The sequence below is a fragment of the Pantherophis guttatus genome, chromosome 4, assembly GCF_059756535.1.
Source record: "Pantherophis guttatus breed Tessera chromosome 4, ASM5975653v1, whole genome shotgun sequence".
In the NCBI taxonomy this organism is placed as follows: Eukaryota; Metazoa; Chordata; class Lepidosauria; order Squamata; family Colubridae; genus Pantherophis; species Pantherophis guttatus.
In genome coordinates this window covers 140,861,078-140,882,208 of record NC_142066.1, presented here as the reverse complement: position 1 = coordinate 140,882,208, position 21,131 = coordinate 140,861,078, and the positions used below count along the sequence as shown (strand labels likewise).

Below are 21,131 nucleotides of genomic sequence, written 5' to 3'. Positions count from 1 at the left end.
GATGTTAATCTTTTCATATTCAGTAAAAGTACCAGATTCTTCAAAATGCTTGAGTTTGGGGTTTTCTTTCCTGGATACTGAAGGAAGCATACCTGACATTAAGCTGGAAGTCAACTCAGTCATCCCGGACAAAACCCGAGGGGACTGAAAATCCAAAGTATGTCAGATCGAGGGAGTGATGACGAAGGGAAGATGGGGGCAGCGAGTTCAACCGCCCTCCAGTCGGAAAGAGAAACTGCAGAATGGCTGGAAAAACTCCGTTTGGAACCGGAGGAAGCTAGATGGTCCAAAGGTGTGGGCAGACTGCCGGACTGGGGGGAGAATCCCCGGGGAGTGACGACTTCCAGACCCCGAAAAAGGGAGGCAGTGTGGATGCAACAGCAGAAGGAACGTCTCATGATAGATCAAGCCTTGCAGCTTATCCGTGATGTGGAAGAAAGCAGAAAAAACCGTGAGTCTTTTGAAACTCCTGTGGAGAAGGGGGAAGCAGACCCCAGGGGGGAGGCAGAAGAGACAGCCTGCGGGGTAGAGGAAGAGTTTGAGGAGGGAACATCCCAGGCTTCGGCAGCTCGAGGAAGAGATGTAGCCGGCCAGAGAACCCCAGCCCTGCAGGCCCCCCCCCCCCGCAGACGTAAAAAGCCAAAAATCCCCCCCCTTCCTGGAAAGTTTGATGGAAATCCTAAAACCTTGGGATTTTTCCTGACCCAAGTGTGGAACCACATGCAGGATTGGGGGGAGGACTACGAAACAGATGCGGCTAAAGTCAGAAGCGTTGCGAATGCCCTAGAGGGAGTGGCGGCTGAGTGGATGGTAGTTCTCCACAATAACAACTCCCTCCTGCTGAGAAATTACAACCAGTTCATGAGGGCCCTTAGAAGACGTTTTGAAGACCATTTAGCTGAACGAAAGGCGAGACTCAGAATGAAGAGCATTCAGCAGGGCCGGAGGCCGGTGGCAGAGTATATCCAAGAGTTTCGTGAACTGGCACCTTATATGACAGGCTGGTCAGAAATGGCGCTTTTGGAGAGTTTCAAGGATGGATTGAATGATGAGATATATCGAGATTGCAGGAGCATGGGGGTCCCCGATGATTTGGATAGATGGTACATAGTAGCTGAGGATGTGGAGATCGAGCTGAAACGGAGCAAACTCCGAGGAAGGCGGATGGGGGACCAGTCATCCTCTCTCTACCGTAAGGGGGCGGCCAAGATGACTGGCGGGAAGACCGAATTCAAACCCAAGTCAAAGCCCTTCACCTGTTTCAAATGTGGGAAGGAGGGTCACCGGGCGGCCGAATGTTTCTCCAAACCACCGCCAAAAGCCACCGGGGCCAGCCAAAAGAAAAGCGATAAAATACCCGCCAAAACCCGCGGCACCGCCCTGAAAGGAGAAGTCGTTGAGTTCACTCCCCGGAACCAGCGTGAGTTGGGAACTCCAACCAACGATGACGACAGCGAGACAGACTCCGACTCGGACACCGATGAACGGGTGAGTCACACGGAAGAACCCTTACTCATCCCCGTAGAAGTAAGGGTGCCCTCCACAGGAACTCACGCGCAATTGTTAGCCCTGTTGGACTCGGGGTGCACTAGGTGCATAATTAGCCCCAAAGTAGTGGAGGAAATGGGACTGAGACTGAAAACTTTAAAAAGACCCATTGCATTTTGTCAATTAGATGGGTCGATTGCAGGGGGGGGCCCAGCTAGTTTTATGACTGAACCCCTCGAACTACAGTTGGGGAATCACATAGAAAAGCTCAGCTTTATTGTAGCCCCTGGCATGGAAAGGCCCCTAATTCTAGGACTGCCCTGGCTTCGAAAATGGAACCCACAAGTAAATTGGAAAACGGGGGTCCTGCGCATCCGTACGGCAGAACCACCTCCGGAAAAGGAAGGCCCCTCCCTAAGGGACGACATAAGACCAGAAGGGGCCGCAGTAGCCATTAACTATATTGAGGGAGAAGAGAAAATTCCGAAGGAATATTGGGACCTCAAGGAAGTGTTTAGTGAAAAAGCTTCTGATAATCTGCCTCCCCACAGTGCCACTGACTGCACCATTGAAATACTCCCAGGGGTGAAGCTTCCCAAACCAAAAATATACCCCATGACACCTCGAGAATTGGAGGAATTGCGGAATTTTATTGACAAAAACTTAGAACGGGGATTTATCGAACGAGCCAAACCCAAGGTAGCAGCGCCAGTAATGTTCCGCGAAAAGAAAGATGGATCCTTCAGATTAGTTGTTGATTATAGAAACATGAACGCCATTTGCGTGGAAAATGTCTATCCCCTCCCACTTATGAAGGACATGTTGGCCCATTTAGGAAAGGGAAAATTTTTTACCAAACTTGATTTAAGAGAGGCATACTACCGAGTGAGAATAAAAGAGGGAGATGAATGGAAGACAGCATTTAATTGCCCACTGGGGTGTTTCCAATTTAGAGTACTCCCTTTTGGACTACAGGGGGCCCCGGCCGTATTCATGCAGTTGATCAACGAAGTGTTGCATGAGCATCTATATAAGGGGGTGTTGGTCTATTTGGACGATATTCTAATTTATTCTGACAACATGGCCGACCATATAAGATTGGTTCGAGCGGTCTTGAATAAACTCAGAGCAGCTGAACTCTATGCCAAACTTTCTAAATGTGAATTCCATCAAGACAAAATCGACTATCTTGGATATCGTATATCGCATGAGGGAATAGAGATGGACCCGGAAAAGGTCCGGGCAGTAATGGAATGGGCCACACCACGCACCCGTAAACAGTTACAGAGTTTCTTAGGGTTTGCTAACTTTTATAGACAATTTATCCCCTCTTTCGCAAAAATCGCACTGCCAATTACAAACTTGCTCAAAACAAAAGGGGAAATAAAACCCAAACCCTCGAAACCACTAGAATGGACTATGGACTGTCAGGCCGCTTTCGAAAAACTGAAACGGCTGTTTGCAGCTGAACCTGTGCTCAAACACCCCGACATAGAACAACCTTTTGTAATACAAGCGGATGCTAGCGACGTTGCGGTAGGAGCGATACTCTTGCAAAAGAATGAGAATGGAATATTACAACCCTGTGCTTACACATCCCGTAAACTATCTGAAACAGAAAGGAGATGGGCCATATGGGAGAAGGAAGCGTTTGCAGTTAGATAGGCGCTGTTAACATGGAGACAATTTTTGGAGGGGGCAAAACATCCTTTCGAGGTGTGGACTGACCATAAGAATCTAGAAGCATTAAAAACACCACGCAAATTGTCACCCAAGCAGGCACGCTGGGCCCAACATTTCAAGCGTTTCAATTTCACTTTACGTTACCTTCCTGGGGGAAAAAATTTCATGGCAGACGCACTTTCCAGATTGCCACAGTACAACAGCATAAAGAAGGAACTGGTTCAACCAATGATCCCCTTAACGCAATTGGCAACACCTGTCACTACCAGAGCGCAGAGTAAAACCGATCCAGAACTCTCAGGGGATTTACTCGAAAAGTTACGAGAAGCACTAAAAGCTGACGAGTGGTTTAAACTCCACTCGAATGAATGCACACTTCGCGATGGACTAGCTTGGGTTGGATCGAAATTGTATGTTCCGACCACGTTAAGACCAACCGTATTGAAATATGCGCATGATGCCAAAGCCGCAGGACACTTTGCGTTTGTCAAAACTTTACATCTTGTTAAGAGACAGTTTTGGTGGCCTGCACTAAAAAAGGACATACAGACATATGTGGCTAGCTGTCCAGTATGTGCCTCGGCTAAAAGACCTCCAGGAAAATCCCCTGGATTACTGCAAAGTGTGGCTAGACCGAACGCCCCATGGAAGGAAATATCTATGGATTTTATGGTGGACTTACCCGACAGTGAGGGCTGCACTGTCATTTGGGTAGTAACTGATTTGTTTTCTAAACAAGTACATTTCATACCTTGCTCAAAGATCCCTTCAGCAAAAACCCTCGCAAAGTTATTTATTCGGCAGATTTACCGACTACATGGGTCTCCGAAAAGAATAATTTCTGATAGGGGTGTGCAATTTACTTCCAGTTTCTGGAGAGAATTTTTAAGATTGATAGGCTCCGCACAGGGGTTGAGTTCCAGTCACCACCCTCAGACAAATGGTGCTTGTGAAAGAACCAATGGGGTACTCGAACAATACCTTAGATGTTACGTGAATTACCAACAGGACAATTGGGTAGACTTGTTGCCATTTGCAGAAGTGGCGTATAACAATTCTGTGCATAGTAGCACCGGATTCACCCCTTTTAAGGTTGCATCGGGTCAGGATTTTGTACCCATTCCCGAGTTACCTCAAGATGATCCCCAAAATCCCTCTTTGATAGATTGGATAGAACAATTAAGGAGCACCTGGACAGTGACTCGGAAGGCATTAGATGAGGCACACCGAGCTCATAAGGCACAAGCCGATAAGAAAAGGTCCCCAGCTCACATTTACAAAGTGGGGGATAAAGTCTATTTGTCTACCAAATACTTACAAACCACCCAGAGGTCTAAAAAGCTGGGGCCTAAGTATGTAGGACCATTCCGTGTGATCAGACTGATAAATCCAGTGACAGTTGAATTAGAATTACCAAAAACCTTGAGACGAATACATCCTGTATTTCATGTTAGTTTATTGAAACCTGAACACTCATCTCCCCTAAGGGTTGATCATAGCAACCCTCCAATTCCCATCCTAGTAGAAGGGGAGCAACATTTTGAGGTTAAGGAAATCTTGGACTCTAGAAAACACCATGGTAAAGTCCAATATCTGATTGCCTGGAAACATTTTCCACTATCTCAGGCTGAATGGGTAAATAAACGGGATGTCCGAGCTCCCAAGAAAGTTCAACAGTTCTATGCCAAATACCCTGATAAACCTTGATCATTGTATATATTCTGTTTCTCTTTCTCTTTTTCCTTTTAATTAGGACTAACGTCTCTTCTGCAAGAGGGGCCGAATGTCAGCATCAGCTTTCCTGCTTTAGCTGCCATAAGAAACGGGGAGGGATTAGGTATGGAGCAAAGGGGGGGAAGAGAGCAGGAGGGGGTTTGTCTTTGTAGGAGGGGACTTCGGGGGAATCGAAACTAAATTTCAGAAGGGGATGGCCGACCAACTGTCTTGACATTCCTGATGGATGACGCTGCCAGACGTGTTGCCACCTGACCTTTGGAAGACCTTTAGATTGGCTGAGAAACTATAAACACGAGGGGGGGAAGAAGCTTAGTAGATGCATTTCGCGCGTTTTGATCACTTCCAGCTTTTCACTGGGATGTTAATCTTTTCATATTCAGTAAAAGTACCAGATTCTTCAAAATGCTTGAGTTTGGGGTTTTCTTTCCTGGATACTGAAGGAAGCATACCTGACAGCAGGTTCATATCATAATTACTATATTTAGACAAATTCACATATTGTGGGATAGTTGCTAAGTCTTAAAACCGCACACAATGCATCAAGGTATTTAATTCTTGGTTTTGTTTTGTTTTCTTTAAAAATTGTTACATTGTACATACATCATACATATATTAGTTTGAAAAATTAGTATTTATAGCATGACTAGAGATTATTAATACTGCAGTGTTTAGATAACTTAAAATCCTTAAAGATAACAAAATATGACATTAATTATAATTTGAAATGTTGATATTAGGTATTATGAAATAAAATTATTTATATTTTACATTCAAAGCTTAATATAACTCTAATAAATATGGTCTTTAATTTTAAAAACAATGCAAAATATGAATGTAATTCATAGGCATGCTAAAGCACTTGACTATTTTTCTGAGAAATCATTAGAGGGAATAAATTATTATAAAAAGAAAATCTTGAAAAACCAAGAATAAGAATTAGAAAAATGGACTGAGAAGGATATACACTGAAACCAGATTTGTTTAAAGTGTACACTGAGATTATAATGAGAATGTTATGGTTCAAAGATAACAACTACAATCAGATATAAAGCATGAATAATAAAAGTTCTCACAGATGATTTAGAGAATTCTTCAGACTTCCACAAGAACACTAACATTCGAGGTACAAAAATAACTTTATCTAATTAATTAAATTAATTAAAAGAGCCTTGGTACTACAGTGGTTTAAAGCACCCTGTTATTAACACAGCTGCCTGCAATTTACTGCTGGTTCGAATCTCTCCAAGGCTCAAGGTTGACTCAGCCTTCCATCCTTTCTAAGGTAGGTTAAATGAGGACCCAGTTTGTGGGGGCAATAAGCTGACTTTGTATAAATATACAAAAGTATGAAGGCTATTGCTTAACGCACTGTAAGCCGCCCTGAGTCTCCGGAGAAGGGCGGCATATAAATCAAATTAAAAAAAAAAATAAAAAAAAAAATGTCATTCTCCTACAAGAGCTGCATTGGTTTTTGATTTGCTTCTGGGTCCAATTCAAAGTGCTGGTTATCACATTTAAAGACCTACAGGTAGTCCTCAATTTATGACCACAAGTGAGCTCATAATTTCTGTTGCTAAGAGAGACAATTGTGAAGTGATTTTTGTCCCATTTTACAACCTTTCTTGCCACAGTTGCTAAATGAATCACTGCAGTTCAGTGGTGGGATTCTACCGGTTCGCACCGATTCAGTAGAACCGGTTGTTAAGTAGTTAAGTAGTTAAGCAGTTCGGAGAACTGGCTGTTAAATGAAATATCTCCTTTTGTCTTTTTTTCACTTTACAGAGTTAATCCTGTAAGGAATCACAACATTTGGTGTTGTTTCCTAGCCTAATCTTTATTGCCCTGCTTACAGAAACTGCCTCTCCGGCAGTATGCCTAGACTTACTGTCACTTCCGGTTCCGGAGGTTCTCGGAAGATTTTCTTTTTCCTTGACTTTCTTAAAGGGGAAGGGTTTTTGGTTTTTTTTTTTTTTTTTTAGTTTTTTATTATATTTGTATACCACCCTTCTCTCGAAGGACTCAGGGCGGTGAACAGCCATGATAAAACAACATACAAGACAAAATTTAAAAAACATATTCAATCTTTGGCCAAAATTAAAACTTCCAATTAAAACCATTTTAAACCATTTTTAAAACCCAATTTAAAATAATTTATCCCGTCAGATCGGCTTGCTGAAATAATAGGATCTTCAGAGCATGACGGAAGGCGCGGAGGTCGGGGATCCTTCGTATGTCCGGGGGCAATTCATTCCATAGGGCAGGAGCCCCACAGAGAAGGCTTTCCCCCTGGAGGTTGCCAGTCGACATTGTTTGGCCAATGGCACCCTGAGGGGGCCCTCTCTGTGAGAGCGTGTCGGTCGGTGGGAGGAAAACGGTGGCAGAATGCGGTCCTGTAAGTAACCAGGTCCTAAGCCATGGAGCGCTTTAAAGGTGGTAACCAACACCTTGAAGTGCACCCGGAAGACCACTGGGAGCCAGTGCAGCTCGCACAAGAGGGGTGTAACATGGGAGCGACGAGTCGCCCCCATTATCACTCGCGCGGCCACATTCTGGACCAGTTGGAGCCTCCGGGTGCTCCTCAAGGAGAGCCCCATGTAGAAAGCATTACAATAGTCCAGACGGGAAATGACGAGCGCGTGAGTGACTGTGCGCAAGGCGTCCCGATCCAGAAAGGGACGCAACTGGGAAATCAGGCGAACCTGATAAAAAGCCCCCCTGGCCACGGCCATCATATGATCGTCTAAAGACAGCTGTGAATCCAGGAGGACGCCCAAGTTGCAAGCCCTCTCTGAGGGGGGTAAGATCTCATTCCTAATAGCCAATGATGGTGTTAGCTGGCTATATCGGGACGTTGGAAAGCAAAGCCACTCAATCTTGGAGGGGTTGAGTCTGAGCCTGTTCCTCCCCATCCAGATCCGCACAGCCTCCAGGCAATGGGACATCACGTCAAGGGCATCATTGGGGTGGCCTGGGGTTGAAATGTACAACTGCGTGTCATCGGCATACAGTTGACATTTCACCCCAAAGCCACGGATGATCTCGCCCAGCGGCCTCACATAAATGTTAAACAGGAGGGGTGAGAGGACTGACCCTTGTGGCACTCCACAAGTGAGGAACCTCGGGGTCGACCTCTGCCCCCCCGTCAACACAGACTGCATACGGTCAGAGATGAAGGAGGAAAACCACAACACAGTGCCCCCCATTTCCAACCCCTTTAGCCGACGCAGCATGATACCATGATCGATGGTATCAAAAGCCGCTGAGAGATTTAGGAGGACCAGGACAGAGGAACAACCCCTGTCCCGGGCCCTCCAGAGATCATCAACCAATGCGATCAATGCTGTTTCCGTGCTGTAACCCGTTCTGAAGCCCGACTGGCACAGATCTAGATAGACAGCTTCATCCAGGAACCGAGGAAGCTGTCTCGCCACCACACTCTCAACAACAAAAGGGTTGTTTTAAGCTTTTTACACTGCTATTGGGAGGAAATACTCGCCTGTTGGAGTTCTTCCAGCCAAGGTGCAATGATCAGCACTTTGAAGAAATAATTGAATAATGAAGCAGAAGCTTTTAATGACAAGGAACCAAGATGAGTGACATTCAGCAAGGCTTATTGGCTAGCTAGAAAAATTGACATTCCAACGTGAATTTACATACCCTTTCTGACTTTTGGTCTAAAACTGGTTTTTGGTGAAGTTAATTCTGTGCTTGGTGATGTTTAATCCTGTGTTTAGTGATGGGATAATTTTCCCTATTCATCTTTGTTTGGAAGGAAAAATACTAATCTCTGTTCCTGAAAAGCAGCAGCTTTGGAAATCTGACTAGTTCTGTGTCTATTTGTTCTGGTAATTTACGTTTTTTGCCCTATCTTGTCAACATGGTGAAGAGAAGCAGTTGTGAAATGAGTGACATGGTTGTTAAGAATGCTGCAATGGGCATAAATGTGAGGATGGTCATAAGTGTGAGGACCAGTCAAAAGTGCAAGGACCAGTCAGAAATGACTTTTTTTAACCCTCTGAGTAGTCCCTATACACATAGCCATGGACACCTGGTCACATGACCAGCTAGCCACACCCACCCAGTCACATGACCACCAAGCCACACCCACCCAAATAAGCCACGCCCACAGAACCGGTTGTTTAAAAAATTGAATCCCACCACTGCTGCAGTTGTTAAGTCAGTAAGTGAATCGACTTCCCTGACTTTACCTGACAGAAGGTCACAAATGTGAACACATGACCCTGGGACTCTGCAACTGTAATAAATATATGCCAGTTGCAAAGCATCCTAATTTTGATCATGTGACCATGGGGAAGCTGCAACAGTCATAGGTGTGAAAACTGGTCATAAATAACCTTTTCAATGCCTTTGTAACTTCAAATGGTCACTAAAAGAATGATTATAAATCAAGGACTACCTGTACATGGCTTGGGAGCATAGGTTATTTAAAGGACCCTCTTTTCCCAGTCACAGATACCTACCAGAGTGGATGGGCAGGGAATGCTATGGGTTTCTTCTCCTGAAGAAGCACAAACATCTAGCAAGTTCAAGAAGAAGGGATTTCTCTCTGGTGGCTTCCTCCTTCTGGAACATCTCCCCAAGGCCCTGAATACCTGGTTTTGCCAACAGGCCTAGAGAACGCAAAGTGGGATGGAACCCATAAAGGCTTATTTGACTGATTGTTGTTGCCAGGGAGATGAGGGTTATTACTTTTTATTGTATTTATATTGGGTTTTTATCTTTGTAAGCTGCCTGGAGTTACTGAAAGCAAGTTAGGTGGCCATAAAATTTTTATTAAATAAATAAGTATATGAGGAAATAAGACAATGACATAGATCTCTTACAGAAATAACCTTCTTTATTGAACAAGATTATAAATGATGACAATCAGCTCTGCTAAACAAAATGAAAATCATTACACTAGTAATGGACTTCTGTGAAAGGTGGCCACTCAAACATGAATCTGAAATTATTACTAAAAAAAGTAGAAATCGGTAACTCATGACTACTTAAGACTGATTACCTCCCACTTAAGGAAAGGATCAGCCAGCACAAACTCACATCTTTTGCTCATGTCATGCAAGATGATAATGGACCAGGAAAATCATTATGCTTGATAAACGTGAAAGAAATAGTAGGGAAAACCAAAAATCTAGCTGGATTAATGGGGTTAAAGGGATTTATAATGCTATTTTTGAAAGAACTACGACATATGTAAAATATTTCAGGAGATAAATTGATATAGCAATAATTGTTTTCATGAGATTCACTAGAAGATGACCCATAATTTATCAACATAACTAAAGAAACTAAATGTTTCTGGGAATCTAGCAAACTAACATTTAAACCCGGATTTACTGACAGGAAACACAGAAATAAGGCTGACCCAGACAAAAACATGAACATCTGTTCATATCCAGAATATGAGTTCATCCAAATGAAGATATTATTACTTAAAGATTTCATTACAGCTGAAGGGCTACTATGGTGACCTTCCCTCTAATAAAAGATCTGTAGCATCTTTTAGTTCAGAAAATGTGATCAAGACCAGATACATTTTCTTTATTGTAAAACCTGAAGAGTACAGGTAGTTCTGGCTTGATGATGGTAATTGAGACCAGTAACTCCATCATTAAGCAACACATGGCCATGCCAACTAACCATGGCACTTGTTGCAGTTCCAGTTGCCATCATCCCATACAGCTGCAGTGTCCCACAGTCTCATGATCACCATTTGTGACTTCCTGCCAGTTTCCACATCGACCTTCCTTGTTGGAAGCTAGCAGTGAATGTTGTTGATTGAAATGGTGTGACTACAAGATGCTGCAGCGATTGTAATTGCAAAGGATCAAATCGTGGTCACATGACCGTGGTAATGCTATAATGCTGCAGCTACAAAGAATGGACATTATCTCCCTTTGTTCACTGCTGATGTAACAGTCACTGAACAAATGGTCATTCAACAAGGACTACCTATATGGTCCTCAGAACAGATTGGCACAAGGCTTGATTAAGGTATCAAAAATATAAATGCCATGAAAACAAATAATTTTTAATGTAGATACACTGGAATTATCAAGTTATTTTGAATCCAAGCAGGAAGGAGGGACTTGAATTGTCCTTCTCTCTCTGACAGATTCACAGGATTGCTAGGTTTACAGTAACAAAACAGTATGTACAATCAATACCAATTTTTTCTGGAATCTTTAATTCATTTGTACTTACCAGAAGGTCGTATAAATGTAGTTCTTTCTGAATAACGGTGACATACATTTTGTATATCATCTAAAGTGGCCTCCAGGTCAGTGGCCAAATGCCTTCTTTGCTCAGTTAATTCCTGCAGTTTATATTCTATACAACATAAAAATAGTAATATTCATTAAAGTCAACCTTAATATTATCTACATTTCAAAATTTTAATGTATCTAACTACAAGTTCCATTCATTCACAAGAAATTAAATTGTACAGCATTTTGCACTCTTTGGAGTTGATGTTAAAACCATTAATGATTTTGTCAGGGAAGGATCTTTGCTTTTGCTGTATTCTCATTGTAACCTAGCTCGAATATGGAATGTAACTCTACTCTTCTGCAAATGTTAGTAGAATTTAGAATAAATTCCTATACATCTCTTTCTGGCAGCAATACCCTTAATCTACATTATCCATATCTGAGCCTAGTGAGAATTTCTTGACTTAGACTCTCTCTGGACAAGTTTTGCTGTTTTTTGCAATTGAGCAGGTTTCCTAACAAGACATAAAATTTGAAGGATTCTGATAGAATTTTTTCTAATACATTTAATTAAAATATATAATCTTTTATATGATACAGTTTACTTCATCCAATCCATCTGATAAAGTGTGTTTGTAGTTATTACAGCTTTGGACTATCAAAGGCTTAAACCTAGTTAAAACTAAAACCTAGTTTAACCTTCTAACCTGATGACTTCCAAACTAATCTGTGATTACTTTTCAAGCCTCACTGAAATAGTTTTAACACATTGTAGTATAAAAGAATAACATTAGCAAGTTATTCGGAGTCAAGAGCCTTTGTTCCATATATCCTGTGTTCAACTATATGATTCCAAATGTGTCTCTGTATATGTATATACAAAGATTAAAAAAATAAAGAGAATATCACACATACCATTTATACTATCTGGTTGTGTAGCTGCAAGTTCTTGAATTTTTTGTAGCTCTTTCCGATTAGATTCCAGTGTTTCTATTAACTGTTCTTTCTTCTTGGCTAGTTCTTGCAATTCTTGTAATTCTTTTTCTGCAAGCAAAAACTTTCAGAATGATCTCTTCAGAGTTTCAATTGGCAATAATTTCTGTTGGTTAATGACCACAGTGAAGTTATCTGTATTTGAGCTCTTCAGAAATATGATCAAGCTCTTCACTGTTGCATTACATTTATAACAAAAAAATAATCACAATATAGCCTAATTTAAATTTCTAAAATCAACCTTCCCTAAAGTGCAGATTTGGCTTGGTATCTCCTACTTTTTCAAAACTCCTCTCCATTTGCTATATTTACCAACTTGCCTGATGAAGAAATTCTGAATTCAAAAGTTTACTACTGTGTGAATTGGAGTTTTTTGAAAGCAGAGAATAATTTATTAGATGAAAGAAAAGACAAAAGAAATTTTTGTTTTATCAAATTAAAAGAAACATTATAAATGCCAATTTAACTATCAAGAAGATAAAGGCAAAACTGCAGGATAGCTCTTTTGTTTTGTTTTTTTAATGGTTTGCTGGAGTAAAGTAAAGTAAAGAAGGAGGAGAGCAACCACACACTTTGGTAAGATCATAAAGATGTCTGAATCACTAATTGGTGCGCATGCATATTGGAAGCTCACTCAATCTCTGCAAGAGAAGAGGACCAATTAAGTTGGTTGATGGATTCAGATTTAACAGAATAAGAGAGTTAAAAGGGACCTTGCAGGTCTTCTGTCCAACCTCCTGTTCAGGCAGGAAACCCTATACTATTTCAGACAAATCGTCCAAACTCTTCTTAAGAACTTCCAGTGTTAGAGCACCCACAACTTCTGGAGGCCACTCAGTCCACTGATTAATTATTCTAATAGTCAAGAAATTTCTCCTTAGTTCTAGGTTGCTTCTAACCTTTATTAGTTTCCATCCATTGCTTCTTGTTCTGCCTCCAGGTGTTTTGGAGAATAGAATTCTTTATAGCAACCCCTGGGATATTGGAATACTACTATCATATCACCCCTTAGTCCTTATTTTCATTAAACTAGACATATCAAATTCCATCAACCATTCTTTATATGTTTTAGCCTTGAATTGCCTAATCATCTTTGTTGCTCTTCTCTGCACTCTTTTTTACATTGTGGCGACCAAAACTGTAGTCTTACCATGGCATTATAAACACTTTATGTGATCTTGATTCTATCCCTCTGTTAATACAGCCTTGGACTGCATTGGCTTTTTTGGCAGCTACAACACACTGCTGACTCATATTTAATTGACTGTCCATTAGGACTCCAAGTTCCCTCTCACTATTGAGCCAGGTACGAGATTTAGGAGTAAACCTGACGCTGGGCAACAGCTAGGATTGTGTTTTAAATATCTATTGTAAACAGTTTTATTCTATATAGCCAGTCCTCAAATTATATTGGTGGTTGGGACTGGAATTTCCACTTCTAAGCAATGCAGTTGTAAAAAAGAGGGTGCATGAGGATGTGAGGGATGCTACACAGGAGATATGGTGAGACACCCAGAAACTGTGCAAACGTGCAAGGAAAAGCCAACAAAATTCAAGGAGGGTGTATGAGGCACATGGAAGGCACTGTGAGAATGCAAGTGAATGCACAAGGATGACAGAAAGCATGACGAAGCTCAGGGAGGAAGAGCAGAGGTAGACAAGTGGCAGGGGAGTATATATATAGCAAAGCTTGGGGAGAGTGCATGGAAGTGTACAAATGGCCAGCACAGCACAAATGCTGATGGTTTGGGGGAGGGAAACTTAACCCAGAAAATTCTGACCTTCCCCGCTGGCTTCCCCATTGACTTCCTGGGAAAGCTGGCAAGGAAGGTTGCAAATGATGATCATGGAACACTCCAACTAGTCATAAGTGTGAGCTGACTTGCAAGCACTCAGATTGTGATCACATTACTGCAGGGTGCTGGGACAGCTGGAACACTGAGGACCAGTCATAACTACCATTCAATAATTTATAATTGTCATAACTTTATTGCTGAATGAATGGTCATGAAGAGTACCTATATGAAAAAATGGATAAACTGTCCTGGTTATCTTTGTCAATTGCTATTCTTGAAACCAAAATACACCTACAATTCTAAAAGAATTTGCACTCTGGCAGATGTTTTGTATATTCCTCACAAAGGACCTTAGAATGTCAGATCATAGTTATTCTTCACCATATGAGTCAGAGTTAATTTAAAAATAACCACATGCTATGGTGGGATTAAGAGCAGAAAAATAATGTAATTTTCCCACTTTTGTGGCCATAATGTAGGCTCATATAAATTTTCATTTGATCTCTCTTAATCTTTTTCCTATATTATTCTGAGAATCTCCTGAAACCCATGGTAAACATCAACTATTCCATCAGAATCAGTTAACAAAGATACTCTGCTCAAGAACAATTCTTATCCATAAGCCATCCAGCATCCTTGCTCTAGGAAGTGACAACAATATCCTAGAGACATTCCATCAGACATTCAAGAAAACACTCAAGCAATCTTCAGAAGCAAAACAGATCTATCAATTATCCAGGGTAGAAAGATGGAGGAAGCAACTCCAAATTTCATCAATCTCCAAACTTCACAAATAAAATAACTACATGCTGCAAAAGATCACAGCTGCTGCCAGTTCTGACCGGTTTGGGCGAACGAGTAGTTCCGAGCAGCAACTGGGCCCACCCACCCACTCCGGCACTAACCCATTCTATATAATCGCCATGTTTTTGTTGCCACATGCATGTGTGGAAGGCGTGCACGTGAAGCAACGCTCACATTTTCGGTTTTGGGCGAACCGGTTGTTACATTATGTGACACCCACCTCTGATCACAGCAGCTCTAAGTCTTCTATTTTCCAGCTGATCACAAAGAAAGCAGAGAAGGTAATATGGCAATAACACTATTTGTTGACCACAGTAGAATTTTTGTCCATATTAGTGGTTAACAACTGGCTGTAGGCATGATCACACCCCTACTGCCTACACTTGAAAAAAGTGAAGAATAAATCTCCCCTACCAAAATACCTGAGTTACCTGAGTTACAAATTGAATCACTGTTTGCTGTCTTAATGTGCCAGCCACTTTCAATACAGTATGTTAAGATTTATCAATACATTGAAATCCACACTGCCACCAACATGACATTTTTCAGAACCTGGCAAGCTCACATCTGATTAAGCTCATTCTTGTTTACTGGAGTCTCTGCCAGCATTGCTTTTGCTGATGCACTAAAATTTGTCTGCATAGCTTTTTACCACTTCTGTAGAAGTTTTATTTCTCCACCAAGCTCTGAAGTTTCTCAGCCAATGTAAGATTTTCAATCTGGTTTTTTTGGTAATACAAACTACAGTAACTGCCCAGCCATCACCTTGGAGGTGAAAATTCACAAGATTCAGAGAATTAGAAAGAGAAACCAACAGATAAGGATTCTAATAACTCAATTATTACAATGATTATAGCTTCCAAAACAATATGAATTATAGGTGCCGCTTTTTCTAAACTTCTTAGTATTCATATTTTCATATTTACCAGTAGACTGTACAAGTGTAGTCCTTTCTGAAGCATGACGACATATATTTTGTATATCAAATACAGCTGCTTCCAGATCTGAGGTCAAATGTATTCTTTGTTCAGTCAATTCCTGCAATTTATGCTCTATGAAAAAATCAGGAAAAAAACATTACTATATAACATGCTAAATAGAAAATTCCAGTGATTAGCAGGTATCAGCATTATCTTTGAACAGGTACATATGTTTGAAATTAACCTGAGGTTCAAATGTCAGCTTAGGTGAATATGCTCTGGTCTAGGACTCTACAGGACAAAGCTAATTACTATTTTTGCAGTAGGGCTGTTTTTCTAAAACATTAATATATATTATTCTTAATTGCAATAGATAAATGGAATGTCTGCTCTTGGCTCTATGTATGTGAGCTACCAAAATTTAATACCTATCTTTACATCTAAGAATAAACATACTAGTAGCATAGTCACTGAAGAGGACAGTCTTTTTCTAGTAGATGGCTTCTGGATTAAGAAAAACTTCCATGAAACTATTTTTCACTTGGCATAACATGAGTAACAGTAGCAAATGCTATTATCACTCATGCATCTTCACCATAAGTATCTGTGAGTATCTGATTCAAAATGTGTATGTGTGTGTGTTTTAAAAAAAAAATTAAAATCCCATGTACCATTGACACTGCCTGGTTGGGTAGCTACTTCAACATAAGTACCTGTGTTTATCTGATTCAAAATGTGTGTGTGTTTAAATATTAAACAAAAAACATCCCACGCACCACTGACCCTGCCTGGTTGGATAGCTACAAGTTCCTGAATTTCTTGTAGTTCTTTTCGATTAGAGCCCAGTGTTTCCAGTAACTGATGTTTCTTCTCAGATAATTCATGCAACTCATTTAATTCTTTTTCTGCAAGCAAGAAAGGATTGGATTAGGGCACGGATGGGCTTCTGGGGGTTCGCAGGGGTTTTGGAGAATCTCTAGCTAGGATTCTGTGCAGTTTGGAGAACCCCCAAATCCCACTCCTGGCTGGCCCCACCGACCCCACCTCTCCCCTCCCAGGAGTCCCCACGTGGCCCGTTTTGGATGCAGGTAAGTGCAGGACATGCGCAGAGGCTCAGGGAGGGAAAAAAATGAGCCTACCAGAAGTTCAGGAAGGGTCCGTTTCCAGCCTCCAGAGCCTGGGGAGGCTGTTTCACCTTCCCAAAGGTTCGAGGAAAGCCTCTGGAGCTCAGGGAGGGCAGAAACACCCCCTCCGCCATGGTGCAGGAGGCCAACTAGGCCATGCCCACCATGGCCCTGCCCACCAGCAACTGGGCAGAGAACCCTTGCTAAAATTTTTGAAGCCCACCCCTGGATTAGGGTGAGGCTGGAACCCAGTGATTGGGGTTTTGTATGTATTGCAAACTGTTGTTAAACATACAGAGGGTATGAATGAGAGATATTGATTATTTTATTTTATTTTATCATTTTATTTTTTAACAGCTGCTGTGAACCACCAGATGGCTCATAAGATTGGTGGTCATATAAGTCTCATAAATACATCCATACAGTTCCCCAAAGTCAAATCGAATAGATATGTCAATACTTCCCTATTCTCTTGAGGAATCACTACTGATAGATGAAAAAGCATATAATTATCTTCATTCTTTGATAGTTAGGTTTATAATACTAAAATAATATGCACAATCAATGCTGTTTTTGATAAAATTCTTAGTTATTATTTCCTTACCAGTAGGTTTTATAAATGTAATTTTTTCTGAAGCACGACAACATACATTCTGCATACCATCTAGAGTTGCCTCCAACTCTATGGTTAAATTTCTTCTTTGCTCATTTAATTCCTGCAATTTATGCTCTATAAAAAATCATGATACAATATTATTATGCATAAAAATAGATGAATTCATTAAATTAATAAATTAGTGTTATCTATAGTTCAAAACATTAATGATATATATCTAGATAATAAAATGAAGTCTTGCGTCTCTAAATTCTCCACTCATTCATTGGTGATTAAATGTAAGCCATTACATACACTGGAAATTAAAATTATTAAATGGTTCTCAGTAGAGAATCTATCCTGCTAAAATATTCTCAGGACGGATGTTGTGCTGAAAATACCATCAGAGCTGAGAAAATGTTCCTATAAATGTTTCTTACATTACATTACCTTTAAACCAGTACATAACCTTTACATTACCTTTAAACAAGTAGTGAATGAATTACAATACCAAAGGCAAATTGTTAATCATATCTTCATCCCAAATAGTGCGTCTATGCTTAACTATTTGATTCCAAATATATATATGCTGTATTTATATAATATAAAAGTTTATTTATATAGTATAAACAACATCACTTACCACTAACACTGTCTGGTTGAATAGGTGCACATTCCTGAATTTTTTGCAGCTCTTTCTGATTAGATTCCAGTGTTTTCAGTAACTGATGCTTTTTGCCAGCCAATTCATCCAATTCATGTAATTCTTTTTCTGCAAGCAAACAGACTCAAGACAGGTTTATTCTGAGCAACAACACAACAACAAAAATCGTGTGTGTCTGTGTCTGTGTCTGTTTGTGACTGTGTTCAAGAAAAAAGAGAGAAAAAAGTGATAAGAATATAATAAAGAGAAAAAAAAAATGTAAAGAAATGACTTATTTTCAAACTTGTTCTTCCAAAGATTTTTAGCAATTTAGAAATAGTTAATGTGTTATATATTTTATATCTTCCAATAGTGAGAGTAATGTTACCTTTGGTGGTAGCTCAAACCCATGGAAATCCTTATATTGCAATCTCATTGCAGGGGGAGCATAGTTGAACATACTATGGGTTCTTATCTGTACAGGTTCCAAGGAACTAGTCCATTCACTGGGAGTGTGTTTAATATTCAGCATTAAAGACTACTAGTGATTGAGAGTGAAGGCAGGCATCAGGGATTGTATTTCATTTTGACTTGTGTGCCAACTAGCAAAATCTGTTCCTGGAAAACCAGCTGCCTTGCTGCAACTTATCAGATCACACTTATAACCCTGGGACACAATATGATTTTATTCTTCATCTCTCCCTGATACAGAGTTATATCACCATTCTGACACTAGTGGCTTTGTTTAAAGGTTTGGCCCATGTAATTCCTTGCTGTCTCCCTACAGCTCAAGGAAAAACACAACTTTTTAAAGATTTTAGATGTAGAGCCCCGTTCAAACATGTGAACTCAGATTGCTGATTGCAAATTTCCTCCAAGTTTTGGAAGACCCTCTTTCAATTACTGAATATTAAAATTAATCTTTCTTCCATCATCTGTCTTCAAAAGAACTACAGAATAATAGCTACAGTATATGGATATTCCAGTTGAAATAGCAAGCATTTCTCCATATAGACCTATATTTTATCCACCAAACTAAAGAAACTATATTTAGTCAATCCATAAATTTAGCAAACTAACTTAAAAAATAAATTCAGCAATGTATACAAAGTTGACCCAAATAGAAACCTGAAAGTCTGTTTACAAAGCACAGCATAGTTAGGTGTTGTTGTTTTTTTAGATACGTTTTGAATCCAGAATATAAATAAAACCAATCAAGATTATTCATAATAACATATGTAGTGTTATATCAGAGCTGAAGTATTATTATAGTAACCCTAATTCCTGTAAATCTGCAGCAAGCAGGACCAGAGTGACCACTACCAGAAATGTTTGGTCAAATAAAGGGTTTCATAATTGTAAAAACTGAATAATTTGGGCTTCTGTATCCAGTACTGATTGACTAAGGCATGCTTAACATACTAATACAATATATTTTAAATGTAGACAGGATTGAAAGGAGTCTAATTGTCTGTTTCTTTCTGATAATCTCTCTGATTACACCAATTGCTAAGTTTACAGTATTAAAACAATATGCATAATCAGTGTCATATTTTCTTAAATTCTTAGTAATTTTTTCTACTTACCAGAAGGTTGTATAAATGTAATTCTTTCTGAACTATGACGACATACATCTTGTATAGTATCCAGGGTTGCCTCCAAATCCGTAGTCAAAAATCTTTTTTGTTCAGTTAATACTTGCAGCTTATACTCTGCAAAAATTCATATTTTGTACATAAAAACAGTTAAGTTCATAAACTTGATCTTTATTATTATCTAGATTTCAAAATGTTAATTACATATTACAAGCATTAGGAATAACATAAAACCTTCATACCCTTTATCAGGCCCAATCTTCGGAGATGGGGGTGGAGAGGCCAATAGGGAATTAAAGACCCTCCTACGCAAACTCTGTCAGGCAACACATTTATTGTGGCCCCAGATTCTACCTACTGCCCTGTTACATCTGAGAACCTGACCCCAACAGGATATAGGGATTTCCCTCTTTGGATTGCTGTTCAGGAGACCCCCAGATACTTTGAAAGGCTTAGACCCACATTCCCTGAGCTTAGAAAGGAGGGGTAGGGTTTATCTTCCCTCTCTAAACAGACCACTTCAAAGGCTGTGGAAGCAGACCATGTTAACACAGACGCTGCCCCTAGAAGAAGGCCTCCACCCATTCGAGCCAGGAGACTGGGTGTGGATTTGATTTTTCACATGGAAATCTGTGATGCAACCTGAGTAGAATCAGCCCTTCCAAGTCCTGCTAACCACCCAGACAGCTGTAAAGGTTGCATAAAAAGGCTCCTGGATCCATTGGGCCCACCTAAAACCAGAAGCAATCAACTTCAGCATCAAATAGAACCTGACATCAAAGATCCCACCCTTAAACCCAAACCCAGAGACTGATGAGTGAGGCCTAAAGACCAACAAGAACAATAGAGAATGGACAAATGGGGGAAAGTCAAAACTCATCTTGAATATTTTAAGTATAAATGTACCATTATGGTGATAAAAGTGATAGCATGGGTAAAATTGAAAAGAAATAGAAAAGGAAGTATATATTATTAGAATATTGGAGTTGCTCTGATACCAAACAGGGAATATATTCCACAACAAAGGAGAAAGAAAGGAGAGAGGAATAGAGGGTAAGAAAAGAGTGAGAGACAGGAATGGAAGAAAGGGGAAAGGAGAGGAAGAAAGGACAGGGGACAGGAGTAGGAGAGAAGGTTAGAAAGGGGGGAAAGAGGGGAGAAGTGGGGGAAAGGAAGGGGAAGTAGAAAAGAGAAAGGAGAAGAGGAGGGAGAAAGTAGGAGAGGAGAGGAGGAGGGAAGGGAAAGAAAGAAGAAGAAGAAGGTTTGTTGTGAAATGAGGGAAAAGAAAGGGTAGAAGAGCAACCCCAAATGTAATTAAAATGCCTTATTTTTTTGCTTTTTTAAAGAAAAATATGTATATGTATGACCAATTATGTATACGAGAATGTACATTTACATTATGTGTATAAGAAATAAAAATAAAAAATTTTCTAAAAAAAACCCAGACTTATAGGCATACATCTACTCCCAAATAAGAAAAATGTCTAGTAATACTTAGCTTGGCAAGCTCTAAATACAATTGA

General features: G+C 40.2%; 2 protein-coding genes across 28 annotated transcripts in view; one reads left to right on the top strand and one right to left on the bottom strand.

Annotated features, from left to right (window-relative positions):
- CCDC7 (coiled-coil domain containing 7) overlaps positions 1-21,131 on the bottom strand; it is a 292,932-nt gene that overhangs the window by 107,184 nt on the left and 164,617 nt on the right. For all 27 annotated transcript variants that reach the window (XR_015734107.1, XM_087892982.1, XM_087892984.1 and 24 more), the window contains 7 exons: positions 19,600-19,725; positions 18,014-18,142; positions 17,380-17,505; positions 16,428-16,556; positions 15,658-15,783; positions 12,054-12,182; positions 11,134-11,259 (listed from right to left, as the gene is read on the bottom strand). Coding sequence is in view for 26 of the 27 variants with exons in the window: in XM_087892982.1 (XP_087749108.1) it covers positions 11,134-11,259; positions 12,054-12,182; positions 15,658-15,783; positions 16,428-16,556; positions 17,380-17,505; positions 18,014-18,142; positions 19,600-19,725 (891 nt within the window). In the remaining variant the exon portion in view is untranslated. The remainder of the gene's footprint in view (positions 1-11,133; positions 11,260-12,053; positions 12,183-15,657; positions 15,784-16,427; positions 16,557-17,379; positions 17,506-18,013; positions 18,143-19,599; positions 19,726-21,131) is intronic.
- On the top strand, positions 87-5,040 carry LOC148114372 (uncharacterized). Its single transcript, XM_087893001.1, has 2 exons — positions 87-1,488; positions 4,925-5,040. Exons 1-2 carry the CDS (start codon positions 160-162, stop codon positions 4,928-4,930), a joined length of 1,335 nt encoding a protein of 444 aa, XP_087749127.1. The 5' UTR covers positions 87-159; the 3' UTR covers positions 4,931-5,040.